Source organism: Papio anubis, chromosome X (genome assembly GCF_008728515.1).
Source record: "Papio anubis isolate 15944 chromosome X, Panubis1.0, whole genome shotgun sequence".
Taxonomy (NCBI): domain Eukaryota; kingdom Metazoa; phylum Chordata; class Mammalia; order Primates; family Cercopithecidae; genus Papio; species Papio anubis.
Window position 1 is genome coordinate 97,840,619 of NC_044996.1, and position 23,831 is coordinate 97,864,449.

The following is a 23,831-nucleotide window of genomic DNA, read 5'->3' on the forward strand; positions in this document are numbered from 1 at the left end:
GTTTTTACACGCACACACACCAAGCAAGCAATTAATTCTGCAGCAAATTAATATACCAACTGGATGTCCTGCAATTCAATTCTGACACTGTCTACCTGGAGGATAGCATCAGATCACACAGGTTAAGGATGCAGTCCCACAAAACTAAGCCCTACTTCTAATGCTGATGGCAAGCCCCAGGTTATTTTACCTTTGCTTCTGACCAACTAGCTATAAATCGGGGTCCACAACCCCTTCCTCAGGTTCAGTTAGGTTGCTAGTGTGACTCATGGAACTCAGGGAAACACTTATTTACGTGATCGGTTTACTGTAAAGAGTATTACATTACAAAGGATACAGATGAAGAGATGCGGAGGACAAAGCATGTTGGAAAGAGCACAGAGCTTCCATGCCCCACTCTTCAGGAACCCCACATGTTCGGCTATCCAGAAGGTCTCCAACTCTATCCTCTTCAGCCCTTAATGGAGACTTCATTGCATAGGCACGATTTATAACTGTATAGAAATGTGATGGGACGGCCGGGCAGGCTCACGCCTGTAATCCCAGCACTTTGGGAGGCCGAGGCAGGCGGATCACCTGAGGTCGGGAGTTCTAGACCAACCTGACCAACATGGAGAAACCCTGTCTCTACTAAAAATACAAAATTAGCCGGGTGCGGTGGCGCATGCCTGTAATCCCCAGCTACTCAAGAGGCTGAGGCAGGAGAATTGCTCAGCTTGCAGAGGCTGCGGGTGGTCGAGATCGCACTACTGGAACTCCCAGCCTGGGCAACAAGAGAGAAACTCCATCCTCAAAAAAAAAAAAAAAAAGGAAAGAAAGGAAGGAAGGGAGGGAGGGAGGGAGGGAGGGAGGAGGGAAGGGAAGGGAAGGAAGGAAGGAAGGGAAGGAAGGAAGGAAGGAAGGAAGGAAGGAAGGAAGGAAGGAAGGAAGGAAGGAAGGAAGGAAGGTGATGGGGCAAAATGTGTGTGATCTTGTACTAACAGACTGAGTGGGCAAACCATAAGGCCTGTCTGTTCAGAGCCTTAGACTCTCTCTGAAACATCCCTTTCTTCTGGGTATTGGGCAGGACCCCTTCTGGAAAGGGAGGCCTTTTTTTTTTTTTTGGAGATGTAGCCCTACTCTGTCGCCCAGCTGGAGTGTGGTGGTGTGGGATCTCAGCTCACTGCAGCCCCCACCCCCAGGTTTGCCACCCCTTTGCCTCAACTCCTCCCAAGTAGCTGACTACAGGTGTGCTGCACCATACCAAGCAATTTTTGTATTTTTAGTAGAGACGGGTTCTACTCATGTTAGCTGGCTGGTCTCTGAACTTCTGGCCTCAGGTGATCCACTTGCCTTGGCTCCTTCAAAGTGTGCTGGGATTACAGATGTGAGCCACTACACCCAGCCTGACTCACCCAGGCTGGAGTGCAATTGGGTGATCTCTTTGGCTCACTGCAGCCTCCCCTGGGTCTAAGTAACCTTCCCACCTCTGCCTCCTGAGTAGCTGGGGCCACAGGTGTGCCACCACACCTAGTTAATTCTTTGTATTTTTATAGAGATGAGGTTTCACCATGTTGCTCAGGGCTATTCTCAAACTCCCTGAGCTGAAGCAATCTAACTGCCTTGGCCTCCCTAAAGTGCTGGGATTACAGGCATGGTTTCACCATGCCTGGTGTAATGCTGATTTAATTGTATATATATATATATATATATATTTTTTTGAGACGGAGTCTGCTCTGGTCATCCAGGGCTGGAGTGCAGTGGCTGGATCTCGCTCACTGCAAGCCCGCCTCCCCGGGTCTACGCCATTCTCCTGCCTCTAGCCTCCTGGAGAAGCTGGGACTACAGGCACCCTCACCACCACCCGCTAGTTTTTGTAATTTTAGTAGAGACGGGTTTCCACTGCATAGCCAGGGATGGTCTTGATCTCCTGACTGATCCGGGCCTGCCTCTCGGGCCTCCCAAAGTGCTGGGATTACAGGCTTGAGCCATCAAAGGCCTCCCTAATTGTATATTTTTAAATGTAAGACATTAGCATGGTTCTAAAAGTCAAACTATAAAAAAGCATCCACAGATAAAATAGAAAACCTAAATGAAAATAAATAATTTCCTGGGGAAACACAGTTTACCAAAATCGACCCCAGTAGAGGTTAACAAACCACCCCCATAAAAGAAATAGAGAAAAAGCTATTAAGGAACTGCCCTATAAAAGCACTGTAATGGCCGGGCCGTGGCTCAAGCCTGTAATCCCAGCACTTTGGGAGGCCAGACAGGCTGGATCAATGAGGTCAGGAGATCGAGACCATCCCCCATAACACAGTGAAACCCCCGCCTCTACTAAAAATACAAAAATTAGCCGGGCGTAGTGGCTTCGTAGTCCCAGCTACTCGGGAGGCTGAGGCAGGAGAATGGCGTAAAACCCGAGGCGGAGCTTGCAGTGAGCCGAGATCACGCCCACTGCACTCCAGCCTGGGGGCGGCTAAGAGCCAGACTCACCAAAAAAAAAGCATCAGGCCCAGATGATTTCACAGGGGAATTCCACTGAAATGCTAGAGACCAGTTAATCCCAATGGCCACATAAATTGTTCCACAGAATGGAAAATGAAGACAAACTTCCATATTACCTTTCTAAAGCAATTATAACATTAATAGCACAACAAAAGCATAGGACCGGGAAAAGTGGCTCACGCTATAATCACAGCATGTTGGGAGGCCGAGGCAGGTGGATCACTTGAGATCAGGAGTTTGAGACCAGCCTGACCAACATGGTGAAACCCCCTCTCTACTAAAAATATAAAATTAGCTGGGCTGAGTGGTGTGCTGCCTCAGGTCCCAGCTACTCTGGAGGCTGAGGCAGGAGAATAACTTGAGCCCAGGAGGCAGGCTGAGTGAGCTGGAGACAGCCACTGCACCCAGCCTGGTGATAGAGTGAGACTTGTCTCAAAAAAAAAAGCATAGACCATTTTAACTACAAATATCAATGCAAAAATCCTAAATAAAATATCAGCAAACAAATTCAAAACCACATTAAGGGTGAGCACGGTGGCTTACATCGTAATCCCAACACTTTGGGAGGCCAAGGCAGGAGGATTACTTGAGCCCAGGAGTTCAAGACCAGCCGGGTCAACATGGTGAAACTCCATCTCTACTAAATACACACACATACACACACACACAAAATTAGCCAGACATGGTGGTGCACCCTTGTAGTCCCAGCTACTCGGGAGGCTGAGGTAGGAGGATCACTTTGTCTAGGAGTTTGAGGCTGCAGTGAGCTATGATCCCACCACTGTACTCCAGCCTAGGTGACAGAGCCAGACCTTATCTCAAAAAATAAAAATAAAAAAGAATGCGGTAACAGCAGCCTGTGAAATCAACATGCGGAAATCAGTAGTTTTTATACACACAAATAACCAGATAGAAGATATAATAGAAGAGAAAACATATACAATAACACCAAAAAAGAAACCATAAAATATTTTGGGATAAGATCAACAAGGGATGTGCAAAGTGATATGAGGAAAAGTTTAAAACACTCCTGAAAGGCACAAAGGTAAATTTAGGCAGATGGAAAGGCATTTCTTGTTCTTGGATAGAATGAATCAACATCATGAAAATGGCAGTTCACCTTCTCAGGTCCTTATTTAATTTATACATTTAATGTGATTCCCAAAAATATACCTACAAACTTATATCTAGAGCTAGATGAGTTGATGGTAAAGTTCATATGGAAACGCAAACATGCAAGAAAAACTAGGAAAACCCTGAAAAAGAAAAGTAATAATAAGGACTCATACTCGCAGCCCACAGGGAGTCTGACATTTTATGAAGATTTTATTTATTTATTTATTTATTTATTTATTTATTTATTTGAGACAAAATCTTGCTCTGTTGCCCAGGCCGGAGTGCAGTGGCATGATTGTAGCTCACTGCAGCACCAACCTCCTGGGTTCCAGCAATCCTTCCACCTCAGCCTCCTGAGTAGCTATAATTACAGGTGCATGTATAGCTAATTTTGTGTGTGTTTGTTTATTTTGTAGAGGCACAGTCTTGCTATGTTGCCTCGGTTGGTCTCAAACTCCTGGCCTCAAGCAATCCTCCTGCCTTGGCCTCCCAAAACTCTGGGATTACAGGCGTGAGCCACCATGCCCAGCCTGAAGTTTTTATAATTTAAATAGTATGATGCTAACCCGTGAATAGACAGGCTGACAGATTAAAGGAAGAAAAACAAAAGTCCAGTTATAGATCCACATACATATGGAACTTTAGTGTATGATCAAAGTAGTGACTCGAGTCACTAGAGCAAAGAGAGACTTTTTAGTAAAGTTTCGTTTTTGCCATCTAAATTCTTCATTCATCTAAAATTCATTTTCATATACAGTGTGAAGGAGGTAGGGATTGAGTTCATCTTTTTCCTTATAGGTAAGACTTTGTCCCCCACTGAGCTTGTATGCCACCTCTGTCACATATATACTAACTTTTTTTTTTTTTTTTTGAGACAGGGTCTCTGTCTGTTGCCCAAGCTGGAGTGCAGTGACGCGATCTGGGCTCACTGCAGCCTCCGCCTCCTGGGTTCAAGCAATTCTCCCACCTCAGCCTCCCGAGTAGCTGGGATTACAGAGGCATCCCACTACGCCCAGCTAATTTTTGCATTTTTAGTAGAGACGGAGTTTCACCATGTTGGCCAGGCTGGTCTCGAACTCCTGACTTCAGGTGATCCACCCGCCTCAGCCTCCCAAAGTACTGGGATTACAGGCGTGAGCCACTGCGCCCGACCTATACTAACATTTCATATCTTTGCCCTGCATGTTCAGAACTGTCTTCTGTTCCATTGGCCACTTTCTGTAAACCTTTACCAAAACCATACTACCTTAACAGCAACTTTTCTCATTAATTCCTGGTGCCTGGTAGGACAGCAGCACTTCCTGACTGTTTTGTGACTATGTGGTAGAACTATGTTCTACTCTTGTCAGGGACAGAGAGAACAGGACTTCAGATACCAGGAAGAAGACAGAGTCAAGGGTGAATAACAGAGGGCAGGCGGCAGAGGCATTAGACTCCCTGCAGGCCAGCTTGCCACTGGGTTTTCCCCTTTTGTTCCCCAGCTAACTGTATAGCATGGAGGGAATTTGTAGGAGCGGTACTTGGAAGCCTTGGTGGGAAGATTGCCCAGCCTCCATCATGTGGTGGGAGACACGTGCTGGGAACTCTGGGACCAATGCCCTATCTATTCCCGTGCAGGTCGCAGACTGCCAGGAACCCTCTGAAGGCTGCTCAGCTCAACTGTGTCTAAGTAGTCACCACTGGGGTTGGGGAGACATAAGAAGACCCGTTAAGCAGTTTAACTTCCCTTCACCCCACCTTCCCTCTCCTGGTCACGTCTACCTGATCACGAAGACCTGGGGAAGGGCTGCTGTCCCAATGGGGAATGGCCCTCCCTTGCCACCGCCACTCAAGTGATATATGGTGCAGCAAGTATTTGTGGAGGGCTCACTATGTGACAGGTGAAGTCCAACCCCAAGGCCTTCTCTGGGCCCAGGAGTCACAGTCCCTGTGGAGTAAAGAAAGAAAAAGGGGCTCTGAGGTGTGAATGACCAGGGTCAGGTATGCGGGAGTTGTGTGAAGGAGAGAGGGCAGGAGTGAGGGAGGAATTGAAGGAGGGTGCAGGGGGGATATGTCACTGGGATGGGGAGTTTCTTTTGGGAGCCAATTTTATTGAGATATAGCAAATTCAGCAAAGGGTACATATCCTAAGTGTACAGCCCTTTGAGTGTTCACAAAGTGAACATACTCTTGTCACCTGCACCCAGATCAAGAAACAGAATGTGACCAGAACTCCAGCATGGCTAGAAGTTGGTGGCTGTTGGTGGGGCAGAGTGGCTCATGCCTGTAACTCCAGCCTTTTGGGAGGCCAAGGCCGGAGGATCGCTTGAGCCCAGGAGTTTGAGACCAGCCTGGGCAACATGGCGAAACCTCGTCTCTACTAAAAATAGAAAAATTAGCCAGGCGTGGTGGCACGTGCCTGGAGTTCCAGCTACTTGAGAGGCTAGGCTGGGAGGATCACTTGAGCCAGGGAGGTCGAGGCTGCAGTGAGCCATGATCACCCTACTGCACTCAGCCTGGGCAACAGAGGGAGACCCTGTCTTGAAAAAATTAAAAAGTTGGTGGTCTTCAAGGGGCTTGGGGCAGTGGCTGGGGGAGGTTGATGGGCTTAGGGAGGTTTATAAGTTTAAGGAAGGTGGAGAGTCCTGACTTCCATGGCTACTCACCATGGCTGAGTAAAAGTGTGGGTCCAAGGCAGGAAGCTATCACATGTGAAGATTCAATAGTAGACCTCGGATCACCAGGGAAGGCACCCAAGTTTGTGGGTTCATGTTCTTCTTGCCAGTGCTTAGAGAAGCACGTGTCCCCACAGAGACTGTGCAAGGTTGGGGTTCAGGTATGCAGCTCTGCCCAGGGAAAGGGAGACAGGGAAGCCCCTGGAGGTGGCTGAGTCACTGCACTGCTTCACATGCTTCTCATAGCTTCTACTCCTAGAAGAGTAGGGCAGTGCGGGCCAGCGAACAATAAAAGAGAATCACAAACAGAAAGGGAACCACGAGGAATGGGAACAGGAGCTGGAGCAGGGCTTGATAGTAGGGAACACGCAGGCAGAGTCTGAGGGCCCACACCTGTAATCCCAGCACTTTGGGAGGCTGCAGTGGGAGGATCGCTTGAGCCTAGGAGTTCCGGACCAGCCTGGGCAACATGGTGAAACGCTGTCTCTACAAAAAATTAGCTGGGCATGGTGGCATGTGCCTGTAGTCCCAGGTACTTGGGTGGCTGAGGTGGGAGGATCGCTTGAGCCCAGGAGGTTGAGGTTGTAGTGAACTATGATTGCACCACTGCACTCCAGCCGGGGCAACAGAGTGAGACTCTGTCTCAAAATAAATAAATAAATAAAACAAAATAAAATAAAATAAAACTTTTTTACAAAAGAGTAGGGATTATGTAGAAGGAGCAAAGGATAGGAAGTAGGTAATGGGGACAAGGAGCAGGGAATAGGAAGAAGTAGGGGAGCAAGAAGCAGGAAGAACAGGGGCGAGCCAGAACACAAAGGGGATGCCTGTGGCTGCGGAAGTCCCTGAGGGACTGACTCAAGGCCCTATCGCATCCTTTCCTATAGAAAGTCAGGAAGCCCTTTCTGGGCTCCTCCCTGAGCCCCTTCCAAGGATGCACCCCTCTATCTCGCAGAGTGCAGATTTCTATCCCTCAAAGGGCCTGGAGGGACAGAGGCCATGCCCCGAGGACCAGTGTAGCATGACCATATGTCCCTTGGCTAGGACATGCTATGATCCCCAAGTCTCAAAGACTCAGAACACTATGGACTGGAGACAGAATTTGCTGTAGCGGGCTGAAGTTGGGAACATAGTATTGTGGGGCAGGGGTTCTTCATGGGGAGAATGCCCCAGGGATGGGGACTTTTTGTTCCAGGGTGGTGCAGAGGGAGACCTGAGGGTGAGGAGTCCACACAGGGTGGGGACAGGTTGGCTGGCCTGCCATTAGGAATCCCTAAAAGGGAACCTGTCCTCATGGTGTCGCCGCAGTTGTTGTGGGTGGGCATGTAGATGGATCTAACCACAGTGCTCTTTATTATCAGGCGCTTCTATGAGCCACAGGTTCGGGACTCCACTAGGAACCTGGATTGTCTGTGAGGGGGAAAAGAGAGAGGGACACTGGGACTGAGGAGCGTTTATGGCGTAAAGAGCTGGGATCTCTGGGATCTTAGTATCGCATCAGTAGCTAGCTTTTGGGTCTCAGAGACCTACCCCATTCCTTCAGGCAGAGCAGGGTCAGGAGCTTGCATTTTGTGGAGGAGGCTGGTGTCGGGGAGAGATAGACATTAAATTATTGGTACTAATCATACACATTATTTCCAATATTGTATATTATTGTGCCTAATATCAAACATTGCAATATTATAAGTAATCACTAGGAAAGTTAAAAGTTATAGTTATCATAACTACTCCTAGTAACTAATGCTTGTAAGTGCTATATACCTAGCACTGTTCCAAGTACTTCACATATACAACCTCGTTTAATATGGACGTTGTCTCTATGAGTTCAGCCTTCTTTTTATCCCTGTCTTACAGATGCAGGAACTGAGGCTCAGAGAGGTAATATGATTGATTCAAGGACACAGAGCTAAGACATGGCAGGGGCAGGATTTGAATGCAGACATCTGGTTCCAGGGTTCCTGCTTTTTTTTTTTTTTTTTTTTTTTTTTTTTGAGATGGAGTCGAGCTCTGTTGCCCAGGCTGGAGTACAGTGCCGCGATCTCAGCTCACTGCAAGCTCCACCTCCTGAGTTCACGCCATTCTCCTGCCTCAGCCTCCTGAGTAGCTGGGACTACAGGTCCCGCCACCACACCCCGCTAATTTTTTTTTTTTTTTTGTATTTTTAGTAGAGATGGGGTTTCACCTTGTTAGCCAGGATGGTCTCAATCTCCTGACCTTGTGATCCACCCGTCTTGGCCTCCCAAAGTGCTGGGATTACAGACGTGAGCCACCATGCCAGGCCTTTTTTCTTTCTTTCTTTCTTTTTTTTTTTTTTTGAGACAGAGTCTTGCTCTATCCACCAGACTGGAGTGCAGTAGCATGATCTCAGCTCACTGCAGTTTCCGCCTCCTGGGTTCAAGTAATTCTTGTGCCTCAGCCTCCCAAGTAACTGGGACCACAGGCATGCACCACCACAGCCAGCTAATTTTTATATATTTAGGAGAGATGGAAACCATGTTGGCCAGGCTGGGCTTGAACTCCTGACCTCGCAATCTGCCCGCCTCGGCCTCCCAAAGTACTGGTATTACAGGCATCAGCCACTGTGCCAGGCCCATTTCCTGTGTTTTGACCCCCCCAAAAAATATCCAAGGGGCAAAGACACCCCGTAAACATCCTCCAACCCCACCACAAGCCTCTGAAAGATTCTGGGCCAGGACTGTGACGCGCATGTTTAAGGGAGAAGGACTGAGGCTCAGGTGAGAGAAGGACTGGCCCCCAGGCTCCCCACTGAGCTGGGTCCCATGCTGCATACCACACATGGCTGTGACCCCTACAAGCTTCCTCTCAGCTGTCACAGAGTCTCTCCCAAACAGAGATCCACCCACAGACACCCCGAATGCTGGGGATGGAGGATGCTCATTTGACCCATTTTAATAGATGTTCTACAAGAGCAATGGGGAATGTAATGAGCCCAGGGCTACGGATCCTGCCAGGAGCTCATGCCAGGTCTCTGGGGGAGGTCACCTCGTCTGCTCTTCTAGACTCTGTGTCCCCTGAGGCACCAGTCCTCCCTGTCCGTGCTGCATTGCACTTGGCGAAGGGCTGACCTGCAAGGCAGACAGGTCGGCAGAACGACCTCCACACTGGGTTCCATCCTTCCCCTGCTACTTCACCTTCCCCTCAGGGCTTGGAAGAGGTGAGGACTTAGGAAATGGGCCCTGAGGCTAGGGAGCAGCTTAAGAGTGCAGGTAGCTGACACTAAGTTTTGGTGAATTGCCAGGAGCTGTCAGACTCTTGCAGGCAGCTGAGGGAACATTGACAAGGTCACCAGGGATGAACCAGAGCCCGGGCCCTTCCCTTACAGTTGTGCCCATCAGCAAAGGCTGCGGTTGGCCCCCTTCGGTAGACAAGGTTCAGACCCTCCAAGGGCGTAACCAAGGTGTAGATGTTGATACAGAAATTGTTGCTGCGTGCGCATTCCCTGCTCAAGTGGCTAAGTACTGTGTGTTCAAAATCTGCCCATTCCCATCTGGGACATAATTTGGGCCGTCGGGTAACCTCCCAGGAGTGTAAAAGGTTCTGGGACAGGACCACAGAAGATCCAGGGGGCTGTGCTTGGTAACCTAGGATGCCCTGGAGGAGACCTGGGTTCTTATTGGTAAGAGCAGTGGGTACTGTGATGAGAGGGAATTTGGGGGTCCTTTTCTTTACCGAAGGAGATATACTGGGGCCCTTTTCAAGCAGGTTCAGGTCAGGAGGACACAGGTGCTCCATTGAATGTTTGCACCAGTCTGGAATTCTAGTTCCCAAGGGCCTCACTTGAGTCAAGACCTTTGGAGTATGAGAGGCAGGGGCCAGAGACTGGACCCCGCTGTGGGAGTAGGAAGGCCTCGGAGAGGAGTATTTGGAGGGTCTCTCACTCAGTTTTTCTAGAGGAAGGATGATCCAGAAAGGTGAGGGTCGAGTCTAGAGACCCTAGTTTGGGTGAGGGGACAGTTGGGTTGAGGGAGGTGTGTGCAGGGTATGGGCCAGCATATCTGGCTGGTCTTGATTTTGAACCCTACCTGCATTTCATTGCTGTCAGTATTTCCTTCCAAGTTGGTTAGAGGAGTGAGGGGAGAAGTAGGGGAGGGAGGAGGGCAGAGCTTGGGGATTTTTAGCTCATACCTTCTCTCCATCCCACCTCTCCTCTGCCCCAAACAGCCCCTTCCAAGGAATGTCCTGCAGCTGTGGCTGGGGAGCCAGGGTCACCCCTTCTTCCCAAGTCCCCAGCTGGGTTGCTGTGGGACTCTGGGTGCCCTGGGTCCCCTTTCAGGCTCATGGTACGGAACCTGAGGGTGGGGACAGTAACACCCACATGTTTGGATGGGGCATCCTCACTGGACAACATCAGGACTGTGTTTGAGGCAATGAGAGCCATTTGCCAATTGGTAGGGCATTTGTCAATGACTTTGTCAGCTGGCAAGATGTGTGAATGGGGAATTCCCAATAAGGCAGTGATGTGTCAGCTGTGGGAGAATTTATAACCAGAAAGCCCTGGGCAAATAGCAATTGGAAATCAGTATAGGAAAATGTTTTAAAGTATTGACTGGAGAAATTATTCAAAGGTTACGGTTGATAATGCAGATTCAGTGACCATTACTGCTGTTGCAGATCATCAGTGCTAATGCCAATGTCGAGAATTACTACCAGTACGTCAGAATTTAAGTAAAATATAAAAACCCAACATTTGGCATCCCTCATCCCCACTGGTCCCAGGGTGCTCACACCAGGTCATCAGCAACATGGGTTTGTTCCCAGGCACTACACGGAAACAGTGTCTGCTGGGTGGTAACTCTTTATTTCATTGTCTAGAAGAAAGATGGGAGTGGGAACAGGGTGGACACTGCGCAGGCTTCAGCTTCCACTCCGGCAGGATTCAGGCTATCCGGGTCCGCAGGGACTGCCAGGTGCACAGCCCTGGCTCCCGAGGCAGGCAGGCAAGGTGACGGGACTGGAAGCCCTTTTCAGAGCCTTGGAGGAGCTGGTCCGTCCACAAGCAATGAGTGCCACTCTGCAGTTTGCAGGGGATGGATAAACAGGGAAACACCTGGAAGGGAGGAGGGAGACATCTCTGAGGGTTTCTCCCTGCCTCCCCCATGGAGCAGAACTTCCTCTCCTCAGCTTTCAACACTGAGCCGCTGGGGAGACTTGCTCTCACCCCACCTAAGTACATACCCCAGGACAGCCCCTCCCATTGAGGGAAATGTCACTGGGTCCTGCAAGGTAACAGTAAGCCAGTAAATCAGTGTCCTGGAATGGTGGCTGGGGAATAGGCCCTGGGGGTCAGTCAGGTAGGTCCCCTGAGGAATTGTCCCAAAGGACAGGGAAAAACTGACAGTAGTAAGGGGCCCCACCCAGTTGGCGGCTACGGAGTTTAAGCACAGGAATAGCCAGTGGGGCTCCAAGATAGTCATTGGGCTCAGAGGCCATCAGGAGCCATCAGGGAACAGGCTTGGACTAGCCAGGAGGTCAATGTAACACCCTCTGGTGTCTGGAATAGTCAGAGCTGCAGAGCAACAAGCAGATGTGCTGAGGAAGGGTCAGTGGGATTAGGGAACAGCACTTTGGGTTCTTGGAGAACATTCTGGGGAACGAAGAAATAATCCCAGGGGCTCAGGAACGGAGAGTGGGATTACAGAATAGTAACAAGGGAGAGTTAGAGGTACCAGGGACAGGTGATCACACGGTATTGGACACAGGGCAAGGGAGCAGCCAGAATTTGTAAGGGAGCAGTCTCGGGCTTGGGGAAATAGCAAGAGAGATCAGGGACAGCCCTTAGGGTTTGGGAGCAGCCACAGGGACACAGAATAGCCAGAGGGAGCAAGAAACAAGCCCACGATTTAGGGAAGGGCCCCGGAAGGATCTCCTGTTGGAGGTCAGGGTCCAGGTACTCACTGTGCATTCCTCACAGCCAACAGTGTAGGTCTTGGTGAAGCCCCGGCGCTGAGCTAAGCTCAGACTGTTCCAGGGAGCCACGAAACTGCAGGTGGTGATGTGCAAGAGTCCGTCCTGCAGTTTTCCTAAGGAGAAAGGGGGGGGGGTAACCGACAAGCAGCTTTTGATTGGCTGAGCCGCCAGGCTGGCAAAGACCCGGCCTTCTGATAGGCTGAAATTGGGATGGTACCCATTTCCAGTGGAACCATTCCCATCAGAGCCTCGCCCCCTCGCGGTTGCTAGGCCGCACCCCAGGGACTGGTTGGCGTGGCACAGGGCGCGGGGACGGTGCCTCACCAGCAATGAGAAACTCCTCGCTGCGGTTGTGGGACCTGTGGAAGTATCCGCAGACACTCTCCATGGCGGGGGTGTAGACGAACCGGATGTCAGCGGCATCCCCTAAGGCCTGGAACCCTTTATACATCTGTTGATGGATGAGGGGAAGTGTCTCTTTTACTGACATAATCCTCCCACTCCAGGTTCTTCCCTGAAGTCACATAGCATCCCAAGATCACAGCCAACTTTCTGGCACCAACCAGTGGCCAGAAGTTTCTGTTTTGACCAGGAGGAAGATGTTAGAAAATGCTGGGAAAGGGGCGGGAGCAGGGGATACCTTGGTCATCTTGATCTCATAACGCTGGTATAAGGTGGTCTGGTTGACTTCTGGTGTCCCCACGAACTTGGCCCTGATGACTGCAGGAGAGGAGGGAAATATGAGTCAAATGGACTGCATGAGCCAATAAAAATAAGATCATCATCATCATAATACCAGCAACGTGCATACATAAATAGGGGTTATTGGATGCCAGACAGCACACTAAGTGATTTACACATTTATTTATTGATTCATCTGTATGTTGAGTGTCTCTCTTCACCAGGCACTGCTTAAGCCATTTTCATATATTCATTTGTTCATTTACTCCTCAAATATTTGGGAGTGCCCAGACATTCCCACTGGCCCATGCTATATTCAGTGTTGAGCCCAATCTCTCTCCCAGACTGCAAGATCCCATTGCAGTGGTTCCTGTACCCATCACCATTGTCCTGAATATGGTCTTCCTTACTGTGCTATAACAACTATCACCGAATATTTTTCTCTTTAACAGGAAATCAGGAGTACTAAGGGGCAGGGGTTAAAATTTTAAACAAGATGGCCAGGGAAGGCCATCCTGAGAAGGTGACATTTGAGGCAGCCACCCATGTGGATACCTGGGGGGAAAGTGTACCAGGCAGAGGGAGCAGCCAGCACACAGGTCCTGTGGTGGGCTTGGGCACGGAGTACTCAAGAAAGTGTGAGGATGCCAGTGTGGCTAAAGCAGAGGAAGAGCAGGGGCGAGTGGAATCATTCTAGAGGTAAGTGCCATCGTGAGCCCCACCGGACTGAGAGGGAAACCAAGGCAGAGTGTGTGGGCTGAGTGGGGTGAGGACTCACCGAGGTCGGAATTGCAGAAGGCCGTCTGTGGGTGGGGTGGGACACAGGTGCAGGCCCTGCTGGGGGCTATCAGCCACAGCAACAACAGGATGCCGGAAGCCAGGGGCTCAAAGGGGGCCATGGTGGGTTCTGTGGGGAAGAGGGATGTCAGGCAGGCCCCAGCCCAGATGATCTGCTGACCTGGGCAGGTCATCCACCCCATCCTGCCCCGGGGCAGCCTATGGGGGGGATTAGGGGACTGGATTTGGGCTTCAGGGGTTGGGAAGCTTGGGGATTTTAAGGGGATTGGGGAGCCCAGAGGAATTTAGGGTTTAGAGAGTTGGGAAAGTTTAAATTATTGAGGGACTGAGTTGCGGGGTTATGGAGCTGTGGCACTTGGGGGAGAAGGGAGCTAAGGAAGTTTGAGGAATGAGGGGATTGGGGAATTCTGGAGGTTGAGGAGTTTGGGGGTGAGGAATTTGGGACTGGGGGCTGGAGGGGTTTGGAGGAGGCACAGTTTAGGAGTTGTGTATATTAAGAGACATAGGGGGCTGGGGGAATTTAGGGAGGTTGAGGAATTTGGAGGAGGTTGGGGATTTTGGGAGCTAGGGGAGTTTGGAGGTTGAAGGGGTTGGGGGAATTTGGGGGCTTAAGGCAATGGTGATACTTGAGGAATCTGAGGGCAAAAGAAGTTTGGGAGCTGGGGAGCTAGGAAACTGGGGATTGGGGAGACGGGGGAGTTTAGGGAGCTGCAGGGGTTAGCCGTGGGGATTTAGGAGGCGATGAGGGAAAGTGCTGGATAAAGGGATTTGCGGGGGATTTGGAAAGCATTTGTGATATTAGGGGGTCATGGGTTTGGGAGAGTTGGGGACGGATGTCAGGGGTTCTAGGAAGTTTGGAGCCTCGGGGTTGGGAAAGCGGTTCCAGCCTCCGACCCTCTTCCCCCTAGACTAGCCCAGGGTCCTGGTACCCGCAGGCCAAGCTGAGTAGACAGGCATCTAGCACGGGAGTGCACGGGCCTGGTGGCCAGCACCCAAGCTGCGGCCCAGCCCCAGTCCCTGCTGGGCCATCCCGGGCCCTGCTTACCTCTCGTGTCTCTCTGGGCACTGGATCTGCGGCGATGGCGGCAGGGCCTGAGCGCTAGAGGATAAATGTCCACGCTAGGGGCGGGGGTGGCAGCGGGTGCGGAAACCACAGGCCTCCAGGCTTCCTGGATGCATTACTCATCCACCCACCATCAGTGCAGAAGCCAAGGGGCGGGCCGACGAAAGGAGATACACCCTCCTCCTCTCCCACCCCCCTCCTCTCCCTCTCCCTGGGCCTCGCCCGGGCCAGCCCCCTCCCCCACCTCCACGTCAGTCACTATTCCTTCCAAGGCGCCTCAGCGGAGAGCTTAGAGGCCGCATTCCCCCCAGCCCAGTCCCCTAAAGTCTCCAGAATCTATCCAATCACCCACATCTCCCAAGCTCCCTATGGCTCAAACCCAAATGAGTTCAGCCCTTCAACATTTATTGTGCATCTACTGTGTGCCAAGCACACAAAAATCCCTTGTTTTGTATGTCTGACATGCTGGTGAGGGGTGGCAGAGAGGAAACAAATTAAATAGCAGCAGTGAAGGGAGATAAGGCAGGTGAATGGGGAGGAACACAAAATGGGGAAACTGAGGCATGGAGTGGTTAAGTGACTTATCCAGGATCATAGAGTCAGTACGTGGCAGAACTGAGACTGGAACTCAGGTGGCCAGGAACCAAAGCCGGGGTCTCAAAAAACACAGGCAAATAGCCGGCATTTATATAGCACCGACTGTATACCAGGCACTCAGCATAGTTTATCTCACTCAGAGCTCACAACAAATCTCTGAGATGGGTACCAGTTATTATTCCCATTTTACAGATGAGGAAATATGGGGTATAGAGGAACTGAAGAATTTTCCCAAGATCACAGGACATGGCCAGGATTCGAACTGAGGCTACCTGGCACCAGGATCGTAACTCAGGAGTGGCACCATCCTAGCAAGCAGGGAATGGTGCGGGTGAATGAAGGAGCATTGGGAAGGGGGTGGCCATGAATGAAGATGAAAGAAACAAGTGAGTGGGTCAGTAGAAAACTAATCCCCACCCCATCCTGCCCTGCCCCTTCCCCAGGGACCTATACCCCTGGTGGGGGGTGGGGTGGGGCAATCCTTGCCCACCAGCTTTTTGACAGTGCAGGAATCTTCCCTGGGGTTCTGATTAACACCCTTAATTCGAGGAGGATAGATCAATAATAATAATTGTAGTGATGATGGCAGCCGCTTATTGAGCACTTTCTGTATACTATGTGCTAAAGTGTTTGTATAAATTATCTCATTCACTCGCCATACTCCCTTGCTAATTAAGTTTGATTAACTCAGGGATGTTAGCCTAATAACAAGAACACAACAAAAACTACCAGCAGCCCTTACGGAGTGCTTACTGCGTATCCAGCACTGTTCTGGGTGGGAGGAAGGTGAGGAATAAGAAATTGCCTAATGGGTACAATGTACACTATTTGGTTGATGGGGACACTAAAAGCCCAGACTTCACCACTATGTAATATATACATATCACAAAACTGCAGCTGTACCCTCTAAATCTAAATTTTTTTTTTTTTTTTTTTTTTTTTTGACGAAGTCTCGCTCTGTCACCCAGGCTGGAGTGCAGTGGCGCGATCTCAGCTCACTGCAACCTCCGCCTCCAGGGTTCAAGAGATTCTCCTGTCTCAGCCTCCTAAGTAGCTGGGATTACAGCCACACCACCACCACCCCCAGCTAATTTTTGTAGTTTTAGTAGAGATGGGGGTTTCACCATATTGGTCAGGCTGATCTTGAACTCCTGACCTCAGGTGATCCACCCGCCTCAGCCTCCCAAAGTGTTGGGATTACAGGCATGAGCCACCGCACCCAGACTTCTAAATCTTTTTTTTTTTTTTTTTTTTTTTTTTGAGACAGAGTTTTGATCTTGTTGCCCAGGCTGGAGTGCAATGGCAAGATCTCGGCTCACTGCAACCTCCACCTCCTGGGTTCAAGCAATTTCAAACAATTCTCCTGCCTCAGCGTCCTCAGTAGCTGGGATTACAGGCATACGCCACCACGCCTGGCTAATTTTTGTATTTTTAGTAGAGACAGGGTTTCACCATGTTGGCCAGGCTGGTCTCAAACTCCTGACCTCGGGTGATCCGCCCACCTCAGCCTCCCAAAGTGCTGGGATTACAGGCGTGAGCCACCGCATCCAGCCTAAATCTATTTTTTAAGAAAGCACTTGGCCGGGTATGGTGGCTCACACCTGTAATCCCAGCACTTTGGGAGGCTGAGGCAGGCAGATCGCTTGAGCTCAGGAATTCAAGACCAGTCTGGGCAACGTGTTGAAATCCTGTATCTATTTTAAAAAAAAAAAAAAAAAAAAAAGCACTGTTCTAAAGTCTTTTTACAGACATTATCTCATGTAGTCAATCCCAATTGCCTCTTTGTTCATTAATGTTAGTTAAGGAAGAGATGTTAAGTCAATAATAACAACGGTACCCAACACTTCTTGAGGATCGAGGCTTACTATGTGCTCGATACCATGTAGAGCATTTTTCCCAAAATAACTAACTTATTTCTCACAATATCCCTGTGAGTTAGATATAGCTCATGTTCTCATTATACAGATGAGGAAACTTAGACACAAAAGGGCTGAGTGACCTACCCAGGAATGAGAATGAAGAAATGGCTCTGTTGTGGGGAGTTGGGGGGGGACAAAAAGAGGGAGGAAGGGAAGTAAACCAAACAAATCTGTAGGAGCTGATTGTGAAAGTGGGACAGTGAGAGTGAATGAGACGGGGCTGAGTAACCTGGTGCCTCCGAGGGAGAAGTGAGGGCAGGGAAAGTCCTGCCTTGGCCCCTCACTGACTCTGGTTCTGACGCCAACTCTTTGAAACCTGAGTCAGCACAGAGTTTTGCCGACTGTTTACATGAGGAATCGTGTGGATCTGGTTGTTGTGCGGTTTTGAAATGCAGAGTGGGAGGGGTGTTCATGGAGGGGTGTGTGACCATGTGGGAAGCTGGATGGGTGTGGAGGACCATGGGGGTTCAGGGGGCATGTGCAAACTGGACACCTGACAATGCCCACAGCATACCAGGTGCTTGGGTCTCATTGTGCTCTTTGTGCAGATGGGGAAACTGAGGCTCAGAGAGGGGTGTCCTTCATGGCCTTAGGAAGAGGAAAGGCCAAGATTCAGACCTAGGGCTTTCCAGGAGCTCCCAGAGCCAGAGTTCAAAGCACTCTGCACGCACACATGTATGGGCACACACACATACACAGAGCGTTGTGCTCAGGTTCAAGTCCAGAGGAAACAAAGACAGTCAAGGAAAAGAGGCACCTAGAAACCTCAGGGTTGTTGGGGGAGGTATGGGTGTGTACGCACAGCTCTCTGGTGTGTTGTGTGTCCATTGCTAAGAGTCGAGCGTGTGCCTGTGGGTTTTGTGTGTTGCTTCTGGGAGTTATCTACCAGCCTCGGCAAAGCAGGTCTGGGTTGCATATGTAACTATGAGTGCATTATGCACTTCTGTGTGCTGTGCGCACGCCTGGGTGGTACTGTATACATCCGCCTCGGCATCATTTCCCTGGCCTGCTGCCCAGAGATGCCCCAAACCCCCGTCCCAACAACGTGCCTCTCAGCCCACCTCATAATGACGCCAGTCATTTGGGAAATGAGGAAGGGGGGCGTTGCAGAGGGAGGCCTGAAGTTCAATCGGTCACCCTGAGTCTGCGGGCTTCCTGTGCCTGTCGGGAACTGGGAACCACCACCGCCCCAGCAGCCCCTCCGGGAATGCCATCTCTCTACCTTGTCAGCGAGAGGGAGGGTCACCAGAGGGGCACTGTGCAGCTGCGCTGTGGGGGGGAGGGGGAGGAGCAGGGAGCCTGGGGCCGTCCAACCTGGTTTCCTCTACCTCATCCGGGAGCGGGGGAGACTTGAGGTATCCCTCTCGCCTGAATGTGTGACTGTGTGTGTGTTGGGGTGGGGATGCCCAGGAATGTTTTCTGCAAACTGAGTTGTGGGTGTCTCTGGTTGTGTGTAGCCTCTCTGTATTGTATATGTGGCAAGGCATGTTGTGTGTGTGTCTAGATATACTTTTTGTGTGCCCAGGAATGTGGCGTGGGTTGTTACGGGTCCCAGTGGTGATGTGAGTACCTAGAAGTGCATACACCTCTGTGTGTTGTGTAGGACCTTATTTGCTGTGCATTTGCCTAGGGGTGTTGTATGTGCACCTGTGTGTTGAGTACGTACCCAGTTTTGTGGAGTGTGCCTGTGGAGTTGTGTGTGTCTCTTGATTGCACGGGTAATCTTTTGTGTTGTGTGTGTTCCCCTGACAGTGATGCGGGTTTGCGTGAGGGGAGGGAATCTGGGTGTGTGCCCAAAAGTATTGATAGTGTGCTTAAGGGTGTCGAGTGTGTGCTGCCCAGGAGTGCTGGCTGCTGACCCACGCTATGGGCACCTGGCTGGCTGAATGACTGTGTGGGTGTCTGTGCTGCCCCAGAGCTCCATGTGCTTTGAGCCTGTGTTGGCCGTCAATCTCAATGTGCACTGGCATCTCTGGGTTTGGCGACGTACATCTGAGTTCCAAGGGCTCATGCCTCTCAGTAGTTTATGTGTGCAGGTGAGGCTTACATACAAGGTTGGGCTGAGGGGTTCAGTCACTACGTGCTCATCCCCCCACCCCACACACGCTTGCCTCACTATCATCCATCCACTGTAAAAACAAACTTTCTTTTTACCGGAACAGTCCCCCACGCTCATGCCATGCCTCTGGCCGGGAAAGCAGGGGCGGGACGTCTGGAACTTGGTGGTGGGGTGGAGGGAGGGACAGACAGACAGGGCTCTGGGTTCAATTCTGGGCCTGGAGGTGGAGACACTGTGTGACCCCCCAGCTGCTGCCTGCCTGTCTCTGACCCATGTGTCCTGGGAAGTGGCTCATAATGCAGTTCCCACTGGCCGGGATCCCCTCAGTACCACCCCACCCCTGGAGGTCACTCTTTCTGCCCTGACCATGTGTCCTCTGCCTTTTTCCCACCAGCTCAGCAGCACAACATACCCTGTGGTTGTGAAGATGGGGCACGCACACTCTGGGATGGGCAAGGTGAGTCTCTGGCTGGGCTGCGCATAGGTAGATGTGTATTTGTGCAGTGCACACCAGTCATTCTGTGTGATCGTGTGTCCTGGGGCGTCATTATCTATCAAGTTGGTGCAAAAGTAATTGCAGGTTTTGCCAGTTCTTATGGTAAAAACCACAATTACTTTTGCACCAACCTAATAGATTTTTGTTTTCTCACATTCAGCTGACCCCATCGACCCCTTTTTCCTCCTGCATTCAGCCAATTTTGTGTGTATTTTGCTTCTGTCTCCAGCATTGTGTCTGTGTGTACATGTATGCCTGTGCTGAACACACATGATGTGGTATGATCTTTTGTGTTCCAAAGACTCGGGGTCCTGTGTGCTTTACATCCATCTGATTTTGTCTGTGTGTATGTGGAAAGTAGACCTGTAATTTGTTTGTGTCCAAGTTTCTGTATCTTTGCATGTTGTGTGTACAACTGATTTTGTGTCTGGATGCCTATATTAGTATACTGTATATACACAGTTTTTTCACAGCTTTAGTGAGGGATAATTCACACACCCTACAACTCAGCCATTTAAAATAGACAATTCAATACTTTTTGGTATGATCAGTGTTCTACACACCCAACTTTGTGTCTGTGTGTACACGTACAAAACAGGAGACACACGATCATGCCTGCTTGAGCGCCTTGGCATGTCTACCTAATTTTTGTGTACTCACCTCACCTGTGTGTCATGTGTACATGCTCCCCCAGGCACCCCCACTCCCCACAGCTGCCCTATCCTGACCAGGCCCTGATCCTTGCCCTCACGTCCACAGGTCAAGGTTGACAACCAGCATGACTTCCAGGACATCGCAAGTGTTGTGGCACTGACCAAGACGTATGCCACTGCCGAGCCCTTCATCGATGCCAAATATGACGTGCGTGTCCAGAAGATTGGGCAAAACTACAAGGCCTACATGTGAGTGGAGAAAATGAGGCCCCGGGAGGGGTCCCCTGCCTTGCCCCATGCAGCCGAGGTGCCTCTGAGCCTCTGTCCCCTTGTTCCCCAGGAGGACGTCAGTGTCAGGGAACTGGAAGACCAACACTGGCTCTGCGATGCTGGAGCAGATCGCCATGTCTGACAGGTGGGCAGCCCAAACTCAGGGTGTGAGGGGAAGGGTGGGTGGGAGCGCAGCAGCTCAGGTCAGAGACTGACAGGCTTCCCCGCCCTTTGTCTTGGCAGATACAAGCTGTGGGTGGACACATGCTCAGAGATTTTTGGGGGACTGGACATCTGTGCAGTGGAAGCACTACATGGCAAGGACGGAAGGGATCACATCATTGAGGTGGGAGCACCCAGGGGTAGGTGGGGCAGAGGGAGGAACAGCTGCCAGGCAGCAGCAGTGCGAACGGAAGCACTCCATGGCACAGAGGTCCTCAGCCAACAGCAATGTGCTTGGTACACTGTAAGGTGCCTGGCAAACTTTCGAAGGGGCCATCTCTTGCAATGGCAGAACACTCAGTAAACTCTAGACTGAACTTGCACATCCCTGGTGAATAGCAAAACCCTTATTAGATTGTTAAGTGCTCTGGGAATTGAGACATCTTGGTGAATGACAATGCACTTAGTAACCTTTATTCTGTGAACTGGACCAACAGCAAAGCATTTTGGAAAGGACAAAGTGCCTAGAAATCCATGAAGCAGGGATCGGCAAACATTTTTGGTAAAGGAGCAGACGGTACATATTTTAGGCTTTGTGGGCCATGCAGCCTCTGCCGTAACTACTCAACTCTGCAAAAGCAGCCATAGATGATACGTTAAACAAAATAGGTGTGGCTGTGTTCCAAAAAACTTTGTTTATGGACATTGAAATTTAAATTTCATGCCATTTTCGCATGTTATAAAATCTTTTGAATTTTTTCGACTGTTACAAAATGTAAAAACCCATCCTTAGCTCATGGGTCACACAGAAGCAGGTGGTGGACCAGGTTGGGCTCACAGGCCCTAATTTGCCCAGCCCTGCTCTGAAGCACCTTCTAAGCTGTAAGGTACCTTGGAACAGACAAACCTTCCTCACTGTGCACAATCAGTGCCTCAGACACTGGGGCTCAGTGGTGGCCATGCCCTCGGCCGACTGAAAGCACAGTGTTACTGCTGCCTCAGGTGCGAGGCCTGCCTCTCCCCTCAGGGATCCTTTCCTTCCCCCAGGTGGTGGGCTCCTCCATGCCGCTCATTGGTGACCACCAGGATGAAGACAAACAGCTCATCGTAGAGCTCGTGGTCAACAAGATGGCTCAGGCCCTGCCCCGGCAGCGACAGCGGGATGCCTCCCCTGGCAGGGGCTCCCACAGCCAGGTCAGGCCCCTGGCGCTGAGCTAGTGGCTTGAGCTAGTGTGGGGAGGCCGGCCCTGGGTCATACTGTGCCATGAAGCTGACAATCTGTAGGCTCACAGCATCACCTTTGCACACATGTGGCTGCGATTGCCAATTGTTTAAAACATTGATAAGCAGCTGCTGCCCTGACTTCCCTGAGCACCTCCCTGCCCTGCCCCTGGGAACAGGTCCCCCACCCCACAACCCAGCGTACCCTCAGCTCAGCCACAAGTGGGGCAACACCCAGCGCACAGGGAACCTGTGTCATCATTGGCTGATGCTCCACTGGCTGGTAACTATTTTTAACCTCTCCTGCTCCATTCCTCTGCCACAGACTCCCTCCCCAGGGGCCCTGCCCTTGGGCCGCCAGACCTCCCAGCAGCCCGCAGGGCCCCCGGCTCAGCAGCGACCCCCACCACAGGGTAAGTGAGAGGCTGGCGGTCTCAGTCCCCTCCCTCAGCCCGCCATCTCTCACGTGCGCTCACTCTCACGTGTGCTCACTCTCTCTCTCTCTCTCTGTCCCCCAGGCGGCCCTCCACAGCCGGGCCCAGGCCCCCAGCGCCAGGGACCCCCATTGCAGCAGCGCCCGCCCCCGCAGGGCCAGCAGCACCTTTCAGGCCTTGGACCCCCAGCTGGCAGCCCCCTGCCCCAGCGCCTTCCAAGTCCCACCTCAGCGCCCCAGCAGCCCGCTTCCCAGGCAGCGCCGCTGACCCAGGGTCAAGGCCGCCAATCCCGGCCAGTGGCAGGAGGCCCCGGGGCGCCTCCAGCAGCCCGCCCGCCCGCCTCTCCCTCTCCCCAGCGTCAGGCGGGCCCCCCACAGGCTACCCGTCAGACATCCGTCTCCGGCCCGGCTCCGCCAAAGGCCTCTGGGGCCCCACCGGGCGGGCAGCAGCGCCAGGGCCCGCCCCAGAAACCCCCAGGCCCAGCCGGCCCCACACGCCAGGCCAGCCAGGCGGGTCCCGTGCCCCGCACTGGGCCACCCACCACGCAGCAGCCTCGGCCCAGCGGCCCGGGCCCCGCTGGACGTCCCAAGCCACAGCTGGCCCAGAAACCCAGCCAGGACGTGCCGTCACCCGCCACCGCCGCTGCAGGGGGACCTCCGCACCCCCAGCTCAAGTAAGGGGACCCCTACAGCAGCCCCCGCCTTGCTGCTCACAAAGCGGGCCCCTGCCCCAGTAGAGTAGCCCTAGCTCCCTTGCTCCTCAGACCCAGGTCCTATGCAGGGGTCCCACGAACTCTCTCCAGCCTGAGCCAAGCCCTTCCCCCAAGCTTTCACTCCTCCCGGCCCACCAGAGGCTCCACACCCCCACCCCAGGAATTTGGTGCTAGAATCCCATAGAAACTGCCCTCTGTTCGAATTCCTCCTCATAGGCCCTGGGAAAGTTTCCTCCTCCAAGGCCTCCCAGGCACCTGGCTGACCCACCGTCTGCAACTTCCTGCCCAGCCCAGAGCCTTCCCTGCCAAACTGGCCCTCCCCCTCCCAACCCATCCCTAAAACTCCTGGCCTGAGTCCTAGTCCTCCTATCATCTCGCTCTTCCACTCCACCCTCATACTTTTCCTCCTTCTCCACATCCTTCTGGCCCATCTCAGTCTCCCTGAGAATCATCAACCATCTGCTTCTTCTGGTCCATTCCAACTCCCACTCCAGCTCAGACGTCCTCCCTGCCCCACCCAGTTGCTCTGCCTTAGGCTGACTTGCCCAACAGCCTGTCCTTGGTCCAAGCCCTTCCTAGGC

The 23,831-nt window shown here is 51.6% G+C and overlaps 3 protein-coding genes across 4 annotated transcripts in view; 2 read left to right on the forward strand and 1 right to left on the reverse strand.

Moving 5' to 3' along the window:
• Positions 1 to 23,831, forward strand: part of ZNF41 (zinc finger protein 41) — a 349,729-nt gene that overhangs the window by 190,734 nt on the left and 135,164 nt on the right.
• The window catches only part of SYN1 (synapsin I), a 50,123-nt gene that overhangs the window by 24,841 nt on the left and 1,451 nt on the right, over positions 1 to 23,831 (forward strand). For both annotated transcript variants that reach the window (XM_003917636.2, XM_003917637.2), the window contains exons 6-12: positions 19,697 to 19,759; positions 20,558 to 20,700; positions 20,792 to 20,866; positions 20,965 to 21,067; positions 21,931 to 22,077; positions 22,430 to 22,517; positions 22,623 to 23,211. In XM_003917636.2, the coding sequence (XP_003917685.1) occupies positions 19,697 to 19,759; positions 20,558 to 20,700; positions 20,792 to 20,866; positions 20,965 to 21,067; positions 21,931 to 22,077; positions 22,430 to 22,517; positions 22,623 to 23,211 (1,208 nt within the window). The remainder of the gene's footprint in view (positions 1 to 19,696; positions 19,760 to 20,557; positions 20,701 to 20,791; positions 20,867 to 20,964; positions 21,068 to 21,930; positions 22,078 to 22,429; positions 22,518 to 22,622; positions 23,212 to 23,831) is intronic.
• Positions 11,058 to 14,940, reverse strand: TIMP1 (TIMP metallopeptidase inhibitor 1). Its single transcript, XM_003917638.3, has 6 exons — positions 14,710 to 14,940; positions 13,645 to 13,773; positions 12,826 to 12,905; positions 12,510 to 12,636; positions 12,174 to 12,298; positions 11,058 to 11,325 (listed from the first exon to the last, which is right to left on the reverse strand). Exons 2-6 carry the CDS (start codon positions 13,763 to 13,765, stop codon positions 11,155 to 11,157), a joined length of 624 nt encoding a protein of 207 aa, XP_003917687.1. The 5' UTR covers positions 13,766 to 13,773; positions 14,710 to 14,940; the 3' UTR covers positions 11,058 to 11,154.